The sequence below is a fragment of the Notamacropus eugenii genome, chromosome 4 (assembly GCF_028372415.1).
Source record: "Notamacropus eugenii isolate mMacEug1 chromosome 4, mMacEug1.pri_v2, whole genome shotgun sequence".
Lineage (NCBI taxonomy): Eukaryota > Metazoa > Chordata > Mammalia > Diprotodontia > Macropodidae > Notamacropus > Notamacropus eugenii.
In genome coordinates, this window is record NC_092875.1 from 22911545 (window position 1) to 22925463 (window position 13919).

At 46.2% G+C, this 13919-nt stretch overlaps 1 protein-coding gene across 3 annotated transcripts in view; it reads right to left on the reverse strand.

The window, feature by feature from the left end:
- Positions 1-13919, reverse strand: part of ACACB (acetyl-CoA carboxylase beta) — a 110389-nt gene that overhangs the window by 73417 nt on the left and 23053 nt on the right. For 2 of the 3 annotated variants that reach the window (XM_072600173.1, XM_072600176.1), the window contains exon 3: positions 1545-1677. In XM_072600173.1, the coding sequence (XP_072456274.1) occupies positions 1545-1677 (133 nt within the window). Of the gene's footprint in view, positions 1-1544; positions 1678-9030; positions 9459-13919 lie in introns of those variants that run through there. The other variant, XM_072600174.1, reaches the window with a different exon arrangement.

Here is a 13919-nt window from a genome sequence, read left to right on the forward strand (position 1 = left end):
GCTGGAATGCAGCCAGAGTGGTGAAGGTCCTTGAACCTGTGCTGTACAAGGAACTGGAGACATTTTGGCCTGAAGGGAAGGCTCTGAAGGGTCAAGAGAGCTGGCTCTCCAAGTCTAGTAAGACTTGTTAAGTTTAACCCAAGGTCAAAGGAATAGGAGTATTGAGAAGTGGAAAAAGGACAAGGGCAGTCTAATAGCTCATGTTGAGCTTGTGGGCCACTAAGACCCCCAGATAGTTTTCAGACAAACTTCTTTCTAACCTTCCTGAGATGTCAGGAGAAATTCCCCTGACCATAAGTGAACCTCAGCAGCTACTGGGCTTTACCAGGAAGAAGCTAGATGACAGACCACTAGTCCGGGAGAGGTGAAACAGCTCACTCACCGTTACACAGGGAATAAGTGTCAGAACAAAAAACTGAATGGAAAGCATCTGATCACAAAAGTGCTTGGCTCATTCAGCCACAACCTGCCTCCTGTAATCAAACTGTATTTCCTCTCAAGAAATAAAGGCTAACTGGAAACATCCCATCCCATGACCTGGCTTCTCACACAGCCCTCACACCTGGCAGGGAAGTTTGGCCAGAGACATTCCCAGGAACAAGGAAAGGTCAGCCTACCTGCTTTGCAAGACTTGACAAAGTTGCTGGTTGATCCACAAAGAGTTTGGGGAGATCCAAGGGAGGAGGATGCATTTTTTACACCTAAACAAAAATCCCCATGGAGCAAACCAACTCCTCGACTGACCTGGATGGCAAGGGCCAAGAACAAGATCCAAGCTGACCTAGGTTTAAGTAGGTAGGTTTAGCCCCATCTTAGGAAACTGAGGCCCTGAAAGGTGATTCACCCAGAGCCAGTGTTCCAACCTGGGCCTCCTACTCCAAGTCCTGTGAATTTTTTGGTACATGCTCCTTCAAAGGGGTCACTCCTACATCTAAAGCACCTTAGGATCAGTGAACCTGACCTGGGGTCCTGCTCACAGTGGGCACCAAGGATCTGTCAAATAACTGAACAAGGAAGCCCCTTCCAGGGATGAATTTGAATGTCTCTCCCAATTAATTTCATATTAGGTCACACAGGCTCGGGATGCAGAGACCCTATGAGACAAAGTCCCTGCCTTCAAGCAGCTTATACTCGAACGGTGGGATACATCATTCCCATAAATAGCCATAATGAAAGGTAGGACATGTTACATGCAAAGGAGGGATGTCCTAAAGGAAGGAGCACCACACAGAAGAGAGAGAAGATCGTGTGATGATGCAGATGAGAAGGGACAGGTGAGAAGAAATGCCAGGGCATACAGCTAGCAAGGGATAAGGCAAAGATCAGAAACCAGCAAATCTGACCCTCGAATCAGGGTACTTTCCCAGCTGGGGAAGTGTGAGGAAGGGGAAAGGAGGGAGATGCAGAGGAGGAGAGATGAAGAGCAAGGGGAGGCCCTGGCCCAAAGGTATCACAGCAAGGGGGTGCCAGAGGCAGTCATCCACCCTGGGGAGAGAGGGCGTCTCAATACTGTCAGAGGCTAGGAGGAAACAGAACATCCGTACCTTTTCAATAACGTGATTCCCCCCAAAGCGAGTTACAAACTCAGCTGGAGAGGCGACTGTGAAGTCCCGATGAAGGTCCAATTTCTTCTGTTCTCGTCCCCTTTTCACCAGGTGCAGTCCTGACATGCTAGGCCTGAAGATGAAAAATGAAGGACGGAATGAGTGGAAGTCTGGAGGTCTTAGCTCTCTAAAATACGTGGGTCAATGTTTGGGGGCTCAGTAGAGTGACTGAGAGAGGCTGCCCTGAGGAGGCCGCCCAGGGGCATCAGAGCATTGGGAACTGGAAGGAACCTTGGACATACAGGCCAAGCCTCTCATTCTACAAGGTGAGAAAAGAGGCCTGGGAGGGAAAACCACTTGTCCAAAGTCCTGCAGCAAGTGGGCAGCAAAGGTAGGCTGAGAATTCAGCTCCCTTGGCTCCCAACCTAAAGGTCTTCCCACTGTCCCATCAGTGGCCCTTCTACACTCAAAGCTGAAGGGATATGGGGTGCTACCCAAACAGAGCCTGGCTATCTGTCTTCTCTCTCGGTCTCTCTCTCCTAAACTAAAAATACAGGTAAGCAAGATCTCTCTCTCACTCTCTTCCTCCCTCCTCTTTCTCTCTTCTCCCTTTCTCTGTCTCTGTGTCTCTTCATTATCTCTCTCCTTGTCTCTAGACTAAAAATACAGATGACAAACTCTCTCTCTGTCTCTGTCTCTGTCTCTCTCTCTCTCTCTCTCCTCCCCTCCCCTCTCATCCCCTGCCTTCTTTCTCTCTCTCCTCTTCTCTCCCCCACAAGGGTACTGATGCAATGTTGGTTCATATACTCAAACTACAGGGAGTCCCCGTTCCTGCTGGAGAAGAGCACCATGTTCCCCAGCGCCTTGGAAGGATGGGGGCCTCACCAGGGGAGGGAAGGGCTTCTGGTTAAAGGATCTGGTTAAATGAAGAGTGGATTCGTGTTGTCCCAGGTAGGATCCCAAAGCCCCAGGAAGCAGATGTCTTGTCACTCTCCCTTAAAACAACAGGAATACAAAACCAGCCTTTTCCAACTATATGGTCCAACAGAACAGCAGAAAGGACACCAGCTGGGAGTCAGGAGCTCTGGGTTTGAAGCTCACAGGAGTTCCCGGCTGTGACCTTAGTTCACTGTTCACCTGTGGGTAACACATTTTCGTGCCCCGTCCAAGAACGGCACTGGATGAGCATCAGTCAACCAGTACAAGAGTCTCATGGGACATAGGAGGAGACTGACTTGCCCAAGCAGAGCTGGGCTCCCAAGCCAGCTCCTCTTTTTCTTCCGAGGTTCTCTCCATCCTTCCACATCCTCGACTGAAGCCTAGATGTCTTCTGGGATCTTTTCAAGGACTTGGATTTTCAGCCTAGGGGATTGGTTTTGATTCCAAATAAGTGCTAATTTTTTACCAAGATTTTCTTGGAGTGGAACAACAAAAGCAAGTTTCTAGAGCTTTCTATACTGTTAAAATAATTTTTTTCTCCTAAATATGCATACTTGGTATTATTCTAAATGACTGTTCTAAATGACTAAATGACATGTCTCTATTGAAAACCAACAATAATGGATTAAAAATCAGAGCAAATCTAAAACCGGGGGGAGGAAATCTTCTGATGATAGTATATGATTAGAAGGGACCCCAAAGAACATCTAGTCCAACTGAGGCCAACCCAAAAGGAGAAGTCCCACAGCTACTTAGTCACAAAACAAGGATTTGAACTTGAGTCCTCAGACTCCAAATCCAACATTTGTTCTAACTATATCCTGTTGCTTCTCATAACCATGCCAGCTTAAAAGAAAATAGCCTCTTGAAAAACGCATTTTGAAATTTTAAAATCCTCAACAAAGCAACCTTTCTGTGGTTCCTTAGGTTTACAAAGCATTTTCCCTACAGCCGTCCTATAAGACAGGGAGAGGGTGCAAGGATTATTGTGCCTATTTTAAAGATGAGGAAACTGAGGTCCATTCGGATGAAGTCACCTACCCACTTCACCATTAATGGATACTGGAACCATTGGGAAGACTGCAGCCAAAGACATCTTAAGAATACAGAGATTAGGCCAACAAGGTGGTATAATGGAGTTCTGGAGTCAGGAGGACTTGAATTCAATTTCAGTCTCAGACATGGTGACACTGGGAGAAAGAAAGAAAAGAAGGAAGGAAGGAAGGAAGGGAGGAAGGAAGGAAGGGAGGAAGGAAGGAAGGAAGGAAGGAAGGAAGGAAGGAAGGAAGGAAGGAAGGAAGGAAGGAAGGAAGGAAGGAAAAAGAAAAGAGAAGGAAGGAAAGAAAAGAAGGAAAGAAGAGAGAAAGAAAGAAAAGGAAGAAGGAAAGGAAGGGGAAGGAAGAGAAAGAAAGGAAGGGAAGGGAAAAGAAGGAAAGAAAGGAAAGGAAAGGAAAGGAAAGGAATAGAAAGGAAAGGAAAGCAAAGGAAAGAAAAGAAAAGGAAGAAAGGAAAGGAAAGGAAAAGAGAAAGGAGTAGAACATCCAAACAAGTCTGTAATTCATAATAAACAGAGTGGCTGCTTTCATGCGACCTTGGCGCCTCGCTCTCCTCACAGATGACAGGTGAAGGCATGCTGGACCCTATCTGCCCACAGTTGTCGCATCTTCCTCAAGCCTTTCAGGATCATCAGTGAGTGTTCCATCATGCTAAGGCAGGTTGCTGTAAGAGTGCTGGATTCTGGGTCTGGAGTTGGGTTTGAGCCAATTCTGCAGCCTTTCTGACAGCACCTACAGTTTAACCTCCTTAGTTCCCTCTGAGAAATGGGAGCGATCACACACAACCCTCCCTTGTCAAGCTTTGTCAGATTGGTCAGTGCTTTAGAAACAAGAACCTTGGTGACCATCGACAGGCATGCCATCCAGAGGTCAAGGGTCTGCATCATCCTAGCCAGAGGTGCTCCTTCCATCCACACACTGCAGGCCACAATTCACCTCCACCTCCTAGCAGACTGTGTGGGGCCAAAGAGTGTTACTGGGGCACACACAGAGCCTGTCCCACAGGCCCACGTCTGAAGTTGTTCCACCAGAACACAGGCTTCCTGAGCACAGGGACGGCTTCATGTGTTTCTAGCACTGTGCCTGGCACAGATGCTTTTTACTGATTGACTGACTGATTTACAACTTGATAGGAAAAATCAAAGCTTGCTCTCTGTTGGCAAGGCCTGTGGACGCCATGATGTGGCATCAGAGGAGAATGTCAGGAAGATAAATGGTCCACAACCAGGGCCCCAGGGCCCTGTCCTTCTGACAGCAAGCCTCACACATGACTAACTGCCTCCAACAACTGAGTCACCAGCCCATCAAAACCCATGGCCTAAGCTCCCTGTGCATGGGGCAGGGGGGGCATTCCTATTTCAAGTCAAGTCCCCAAGACGAGCAGTTATTTTTGTCTGTTTTCAAATTAAGGCATAGGAGAGCCAAGCAGGGCAATAGTTAAACTACCAGAATCACAGGATGGTGGAACTGGAAAGGGCCTAAGAACCCAGAACCGTGGAGGTCAGAGCTTGGCGGGTCCTATGAACACAGAACTGTGGGCAACAGAGTCTGACTCAGCCTGGTCTCAGTCTGGATGGAGACTAAAGCTCAGAAGCTGAGGCGGGATCTGGAATCTGAGGTGCGCTGGGATCTGGTGAGAAGGGAGGAGTGTTCCAAGGGGCCTTGGTCACTTCGGGAAAGAGCTTTTATTGGAGTAAGTGGCAGGTCACACTCAGGACTTCCTGAATAGAGAGAAATCAGGGTACAGAGCAGAGTAATAGGCAGAGGAGAGGAGCCGCCCTCACCCAATGTAGGCATTGTTCCTTTCTCTGTGAAAATGAGGAGTTCGTGTCTGACACCCGATCCATCTCTAATATGCTAGTATTCTAAGTGAGGATCTGAAGGAAATCTGGAAAGACAATTGATAGAACCAGCGCTATTCCCACCATCCCTGTGGCAGTGACATTGGCAGAGAAAAACTTCGGGGCTGGAGGGGGTGCTGATCATGGACTGGGAACTGGGAACCTTTCCCACAGGAGATCAGAAGTGTGTGTCCATGTGCCAGGGCTGAGGCTGAAGTGGGCTTCTCTCTTCTCAGCAGAGAGGTGAGAGAGTCAGGTACAGAAAGAAGGATTCATTGTCAGACATGGTTAACAGGTTGATTTGACTTTGTCTTATAGATAGATGGATAAATGGAGAGATGGACAGATGGATAGATGAATGGATGGATATATATTCAAATCAATATGTTAAATAATATATTGACTATATATAGTCAAATAACATATATTAAGCATATACATATTAAACAAAAGAGTTTCATAGGTAGAAGGAGATCATTGAAAAATGATAATACAAAAAAAGTGGATAAAACTTTCAGTTTCAAGATTTAAAAACGGAAGGTACCTTAGGGGTCACTGAATCCAGCACCCTCATTTTACAGATGATGAAACTGAGGCTAAGAGATTTACCCAAAATCTCACAACCAAGATGTTCATGTAGTAAGTATCTGGGACAAGAAGATTCGCACTCAGCTCTCCCTGATGCCAAATCGAGAACTCCATCCCCCAGGTCCCCTGACTGCCTTTAAAAATTCTCAGACCACGGTTCCTCACATTCGTTCTATTTCTTCTATACAACATGACTAATGTGAAAAAATGTTTAATAAGAATGTATAAGTAGAGCCTATATCAGATTGCATGCCATCTTGGGGAGAGGGGAGGGAGGTGGAGAAATTTAAAACTTATGGAAGTGGATGTTGAAAACTAAAAATAAATAAATAAATTTGAAAAAGAAAATGAAAATAAATAGAGATTCCCGGACCTCAGCTACAGAGTCATAGACTGCTACAGCCAGAGGGAAAAGAGGAGACACAAAATGTCAGGGCCAGAAGAAATGATGGAGAGCCTGGCTTTGTTTCTTAAATTGCCAACGATCTCATTTCGTGGAGGAAGCCAAGGTCCAGGGTCATATACCTAAAGGGGCAAAACTGAAATTCAAACCCAGGTCTCTGCCTCCCAGGCCACCTCTCTCTGCAGCCAAGATCACCTTAGCCACCAACACCCACCCCTGGAATACAAGCAGTGAGTGGTCTGAGGGGTGAACAGACAGGGAATGCATGGACCGGTTTTGTCTAGATCTATATGGGATCTATATCTATCTTGGGACAAGCTCTCTGCCTCTGTTTTTCATCTGTAAAAATGGAATAATAGCACACCCTTCTTCTCAGAGGCTACTTCAGGAACATGAAATACACCCAATTAAGAACGCCAGCCTACCTCCCCTGTCTTGGTCTAAATTGTAGTCATCCTTCCATGGCCAGGCCAAGGCCTGCCTCCTTCAGGAAGCCCTCCCAGACTACACCAGCCCAGACTGAGCTTGCCTCTCTCTGACAGGCTGTAACACAAGGCTTGATAAGGAATTCTCTTAACTCTATTAATGTATTAAATACTATATTAAATTTATTATATCATTACTACTGACTTTACCTGTCTCTGGAAATCTTGCCATCTGTAACAAATGGCTCAATAACGAACTCTGTTAAATATATTAATTTATTATATATTAAATTTACTATTAATACTGAGTTCTCCTACTTCTTACAGTCTGTAACATATGGCCTAATAAGGAATTCTCATAAATATATTGACTTATTAATTTAGTATATTATTATATATTAAATTTATTATATCTTAATACTGAGCCAGTCTATAACACATAGCCTCAGGAATTCTCTTAAATACATTAATTTGTTATATAATATGGTATTCAATAGGTTACTTATTATATAGTATTAATACTGAGCTCTCCTACCTCTGGTAGACTTACTCTCTGTGACAACCAGCTTGATAAGGAATTGTCCTAAATGGATTCATTTTTCCCTTTTCCAAGCTAGGCAGCAGGGTTTCTCTCAGATACTTCTCCGTGATCCCCCACAGCACTCACTCCAAGGAATTCCCCAAAGCCAGGTCCCCCAACATGCCTGGTACAGTCACTGTCATCATCAGCCCAGAGCTGACTCTCCACGGCACTGTCTCCATGGGACTGGCTCCATGGTCCCCCTGTGCCCATCTGCCACTGCCATCACTTTCTGGATATATCCCTACTCTTGATGCTGCCACCTTAGGCATCTCCTGTCTGGGTACAGCAAGCAGTTGGCTGCTTGAGAGCCTGTCACCTGGAGAAAAGTCACTAGGACCCTAAGAATTTGACTTCCTTGATGCAGTGGAAACCAAGCTCTCCCCTAACCCCACAAAGAAGAAGATCTATTCAAAAGCCCTGGGTATTGGTAAATCACCCCAAGAAGAAGGCTTAGGGGTTGCAACCTACAGACCAAACACCCAGAGATCCAAAGAACAAAGTCTCCACAGGAGAAAAGGGGGGGTGGGGAAATTTAGGAGAAAAGAAGACAAGGAAATCTGCTTTCATATTGAAACTCTGCCTTGCTCTTTTTAGCACATGACTTTCTTATGTATTATTTTAGAGGAGAAAAAACGCTGCTCCCACGCAGCTTTTTCCACGGAGCTCCTGCTAACTAATGTCCCATGGAACACCAGGTTCTGGGGAGCACACTTTGGCAAACAGTGTCCTGGGCGATGAGGTCAAAGCCCCCTTCCAGCCCTCAGATGCTGGGGAAAATACAAGTACTGAGCCACATCTCAGGGAGGAAGTTGAATCATTCATGAAATTAAGAACTGCTTTAATTTCATAAGCCAAGGGCAAAGAAAAGTTTGGACTGAGTCCTGCCAGTCTAAAACCTCAAGGGTGACAATCAGGCCACCCTCAACTATCCACACTCCCATTTGCAGATCATATCCTCCTAAAGAAAATCCCAAACCTGTTGACTGAAAGACTTTCTTGGAGTTTTTACAAATGGGTACATGACCCCTCAAAGTCTCCCGTGAGCCTCAGGGTGGCATGGAGGTGACCTCGAAGGCCTGATCCTAAAGTGCCCTGGCTGTGCAGGACTGGAGACAGGGTTGCCCATGGAGTGCACGCAGTCAGCCAAGGAGATTAGCAGCATTTGAGTCGAGAAGCTCACCACCGTCCACCTGACCTCTAAGTGACAAAGTGTGGGGCTACCCCTAGCCACAAAAAGTCCAATTCCCATTTACTGACTGTTTTTCTCACAACAGGGGAATGTCCCGGGCTGCTTTTCAAGCTTGGTTTGTGTCCAGCTGGGTTCTATCCTCAGGTTCAGTCATTCAGTGGTTGGTTGGTCCACTGACTTCAAAGTCTGCCCTCTCTCCACAAAACCTCCTAAGGAGTCACATCTCTGTCCACCAGTCCCACATCAGGGATGCACCAGAGCAAAGGTCAGCCCCTCCATCTCCCTTCACAGGAGGGTCATTTCTAGATCCCACGGCTCTTGCAGCCCCAGATCGGAGGTGCCCACCCATGTAGGCATCGGGCCCAGGCAGAGGGTCCGGGGCTGGTACAACGGCAGCCCAGGTTTGCCCCAACTGGAGAATGCCAAAGCAAATGCGAAGGGGAGAATGAAGCATGTCACTTACTTGCCTCTTGAGCCCAGGAAACATCGGTTGCACTTTGCAGGGCTCATGCCCACACTAGTCCTGCTGTCATCAGGAGCGGCTCCCTGTGCTCCCAGCAGAGCCATCAGCACCCAGGCAGATGCCCTGGCCTCCAGGTACCGGCCCCAGGGAGGAAGGACGGGAACCAGGGAACCAGCGAACCAGCGCCAGGGCCGGCGGCTTCCAGACAAGATGCAAGGGAGAGGGGCACTCCCCTTTAAAAATCCATTACTCGCCTGCCAGGGGAAAACTCTGTCTCCTCCACCTCCTTCTCCTCTTCCTCTCATCTCTCCAGGCACCAAAATCTACTGAGACTTGAGCTGGCCTCCCCTTCCATTCTGAAATAGGACCTGCCTCTAAGTTTCCAGGGCTCGACTCTACGAGCCTCCATTTCTTTCTCCTCCCCTCCCCCCATCCCAGTTCCTTCCCATTCCGGAGGCAGTCGGCAAGGGGCTCATTAGCAGCCCCAAGTGGTGCCCGTTAGTAATTCTCCGGACGTGACCTGGAGCAGACTGAAAGCAGCCACCCATATACAACCAAGTCTCCCAGGGTTCCAGAAGAGACCTGGCTCCTAAAAAGTGACCAGTGGAAAGTGATCACAGGCCTTGGCTCCCCCTCCGGGGGCAAGGGGCCAGAGGAGCCCAAGGGAGGGGGGCTACTGGCCAAGAACAGACACGTCAGGGACCTCTCATGAGGAAAGGCCAGATGAAGCAGGGGCTCCACCACTGGGGAACATCTCCCCCAGCACCTAGCACCCAGTAAGTATCTGCTGGCCAAATGGGCATTCTCAAAGGTCAGTGGTACAAGTATTATTAGCCCTGTTTTACAGAGAAGGAAAATGAGGCAAAGGTTTGGGGAGGGGATGTGAACAGATGTTGTTTTAGTCATGCCTGATTCTGTGTGACCCCTATTTGGGGTTTTCTTGGCAGAGATACTGGAGTGGTTTGCCATTTCCTTCTCCAGCTCATTTTACAGATTACGAAACTGAGGCAAACAGCTTTCAGTGATTTGCCCAGGGTCACACAGCTAGTGTCTGCAGACAAACTTGAACTCAGGTCTCCCTGACTCCAGGCCCTGTGCTCTAGCCACTGTACCACCTGCTGCCCAAGCTCTAACAATACCACTCTGCATGAATATATCACAATTCTATTTCAGGAAGAGACTTAGAACTGAACAGGACCTTCATTTTACAAATAAGAAGACTCAACTAGCTAAAGGAGGCATATATCCTGGAATGGTTAGGACTAGAGCCTTCTTCTCTAAGGCCCCCTTACAAGTAGAGGGGACCTTCGTGGCCACAGAGTGCAGCCCCCTCATTTTATCAGTACAGAAACGGAGATTCAGAGTAACTGAAGTAACTTGGGGAATGCCACACAGCTTTGCAAAAATCAGGCAGAATTTGAATTCAGGTCTTCCTGATTCCAAGCCCAGGGACTTCATTCACTATGCCAGCTGCTTCCTCCATATCCGAAGTTGAATGAGAAGGTCAAATGCCAGCATCTCCATGACATCTCTCCAAGATTCTTCTTTGCCATATGGAAGAGATCTTTCTCAAATCTGACCTTTATTTACCCTTCAAGTACTTGTTGAAGTATTTCAAGTAGTCTTGTTTCATTTTAATAAAATATATATATAGATATATAAATGGAAAGATAAGTCTATATCTATATATCTCTTTATATGTCTACATATGTATAAAGGCATATACAAACATGTATGTACATCAGCACATGTTTTACCTCCAGAGGGCACTCAAACCCAGGGCAAGGACCAAGTCCTTATCTATATTTCGCCTATCCATTTGATAAGGGAAATTAGGTGGTGACGAAGCTGGTGTCAGGAAAACTCCCCTTCCTGAGTTCAAATCAAGCCTCAGACACTTACTAGTTATGTGACCCTGGGCAAGTCACTTCACCTTGTTGGCCTCAGTTTTCCCATCTGTAAAGTGAGCTGGAGAAGAGAATGGCAAACCATTCCATTATCTCTGCCAAGAAAACCCCAAATGGGGCCAAGAAGAGTTGGACATGACTGAGAACAACTGACCAAAAATCCACTTGATTAAAATTTGGTGAGAGGATGAATTTTCATTCTCAAGTCTATAAGAGAAAAGCAATCTAAATGTTGTGAGGCAGGTGTGCTGGCAGACACCTCTGCCCCCAAATCTCCCTCCTCTCTATGCCCACTTTTCCCTAGATTTTACCACACTGGCTGTTGGGTACTGAGCTGATGGAATCAGTATTCCATAAATGCTCTTATCCAGCTGTATATAAACCCCTAAGCACATTTCTTTCAAAGGGATGAAAAGTGCAGTCTGGATGTACAGTAAATAACTCTGAGCGATGAACATTTGTTTGAATCAGCTGAGTTGTCCTGGGTAAGGTACATCCCAGACTGAGCTGGAAGGGATGTCATAGGTCATCATATCTGTCCTCCTCATTTTACTGGGGCCCAGAGAGGTGAGGAGATTTGCTCCAGGTGACACAAAGAACCAGGGGGAGAGATGAGAATGGCAGCCTTCCAAGTCAGTTTTACTCAGTACCTACCATGTGCTAGGCACCGAGGGGAGACAGAGAAAAGCAGACGGAGACCCTGCCTTCCAGGATCCCACATCCTAATGGGAAGACAGGTACAAAGGAGATCTAAACAGAGTCAATCAGAAGGAAAACTGCAGGGAAGGCACTAGAATTCAGTATTCCAGGATTTCTGTTTTTAAACTTTTTTCCCCAATTGTTAATTAGATATTTTCCAGCATCCCAATTTCACCAACTCCTGAAGGAGACAGAACAGTTATTAAAGCAGGAGAAGGCTCAGACACTGGAGGGGAGAAGACTCAAAAAATAGTATTCAGTAACTAGCCTTGGCCTTTCTATTGGCTGGTTAGTTATTTGGATGAACTGAAGTGTAGATCAGCTTACAAAGCTCAATGACAGATTTTCATGGACTTGGAGACAGGGTACCTGGGTTCAAATTCTGAAGCAGACAGAAGCAGGCTGTGAGAATCGTGGACAATGAGTTAGCCTCTCCGAACCTCAGTTTCCCCATCTGTGAAATGGGCAGGCACCAACTAAACCAGAGGTCTGTGGAGCTGAAAGTGCTGGCCAACCTTAAAGTGTGCTATCGCTGAATGCCATCATCACCATCATTTTTAGTATTATTCTATATAGCCACAATTCCATCATCAGCGTGAAGAAGGAACAGCCCAAAACTCAGGTACCATAAGGGATCTTTTCCCCTCTTTTCTCCGCCATCTTTTTTCTTCTGACCCAACAGATGGGGAAGGGAGGGCTGCTAACAAATTGCTTTCTGTGGGGCCATTCAATCAGATCCCTACATCTTTTCTCTGGGGGTCAAAGATAAGCTGACTCACACTTCAAGGTAGGATTCAAGGGAGTTAGAAATAAGAAATCATACCAATGTACTTGACCCTTCCAAGAGAAAGCATTATTATGCCCATTTTACAGATAAGATGAGGAAACTGAGGCTAAGATCAAGGAAAGGGGCTTGCTCCTACTAGGTCTTCTAAGAAGGGGAGGTGAAAGTTTTGAAGTCTCAGAACCAAGGCTTCTGACGTCCCAGTCCCTTAATTCGTTCCATTAGACCAGGGCCCTTTTTTGACAGTTGAAGACTATGCCCAAAACAAAGTCTGTGTGGGTGCCAAGCATTTGGATTTCTTGTGAACAGTTAAAAGTTTTGCTACAATTTAGTTCTCATGTTACTGGCCGAAAATATCCAAGGGCCCTTATCAACTGTCTAAATTCAACTTGATACCACAGCGGGGAAACGTAGGTCAACGACAATGTGTACATTAAAAAAGAAAAGCAACAAGTAAATGAACTGAGAGTTGTTAGGGCAGAGAGCCTAGCCTGGGAATCAGGAGAGTCCAGTTCAGTCCCAGGCCCGCTACAGGGGAATGCTAGGATCCCGGGCCAGTCCCATCCCCAAGTCTGGAGGACTTAGCTTCCTCCTCTGTAAAAGGAGAAGGCTGCACCAGATGGTGTAACCCTCATGGATGTTTTGGTGTGGAACCAAGTGAGGGGAATGACGTCTCCCCTCACTTTGGGAGATGGTAAAAGAGAGATGGCCAGAACTGAAGGCAGGAGTGGTTAAGCTTAAAACCACACGGGTCAGAAAAGGAAAGCACTTTCAAGAGAACAGAGAGGGGCTTCAAGTTCATCAAGGCCAATGGTTCTCTATAACAATTGTGGTCCCTTTACAACAATTTATAACAATTATTGGGGCAGCTAGGTGGTGCAATGGAGAGAGTACCCACTCTGGAGTACTGAATTCAAATCTGGCCTCAGACACTTAGCAGCTGGGTGACCCTGGGCAAGTCATTTCACCCTGTTTGCCTCAGTTTCCTCATAGGTAAAATGAACTGGAGAAGGAAATGGCAAACCACTCCAGTATCTCTGCCAAGAAAACCCCAAATGGGGTCACAGAGAGTCTGACTCATTGAAATGATTGAATAACAACACAGAGGTTGTATCAAATGAGATAGTATATGTAAGGCACTTTACAAACTTTAAAGAGATATAGAATTATTATTATATAAACAAACATACCTCCTGTAGCCTGAGTAATCTGTTTTACAAATATGTATATATTATTTTTCAAATGTAAAATTTCAAATTATTTTCAAATGTACGTATTTTTCAGATGCTATTGTGATGAATAAAACACCAATGTTTTTTAACGTTCATGGCGCCTTTTTGCCCCCACATTCATTAGAAATGATTACTAACAGTATAACTATTGTCATGTGGGAATCTTGCTCACTCATAACTCCCCAGAACCATTGACCTCATCCAACCCCCTGGCTTTACAGCTGCGGAAATTGAGGTCCAACGGAAGGCAGGGTCACATAGCCCAGA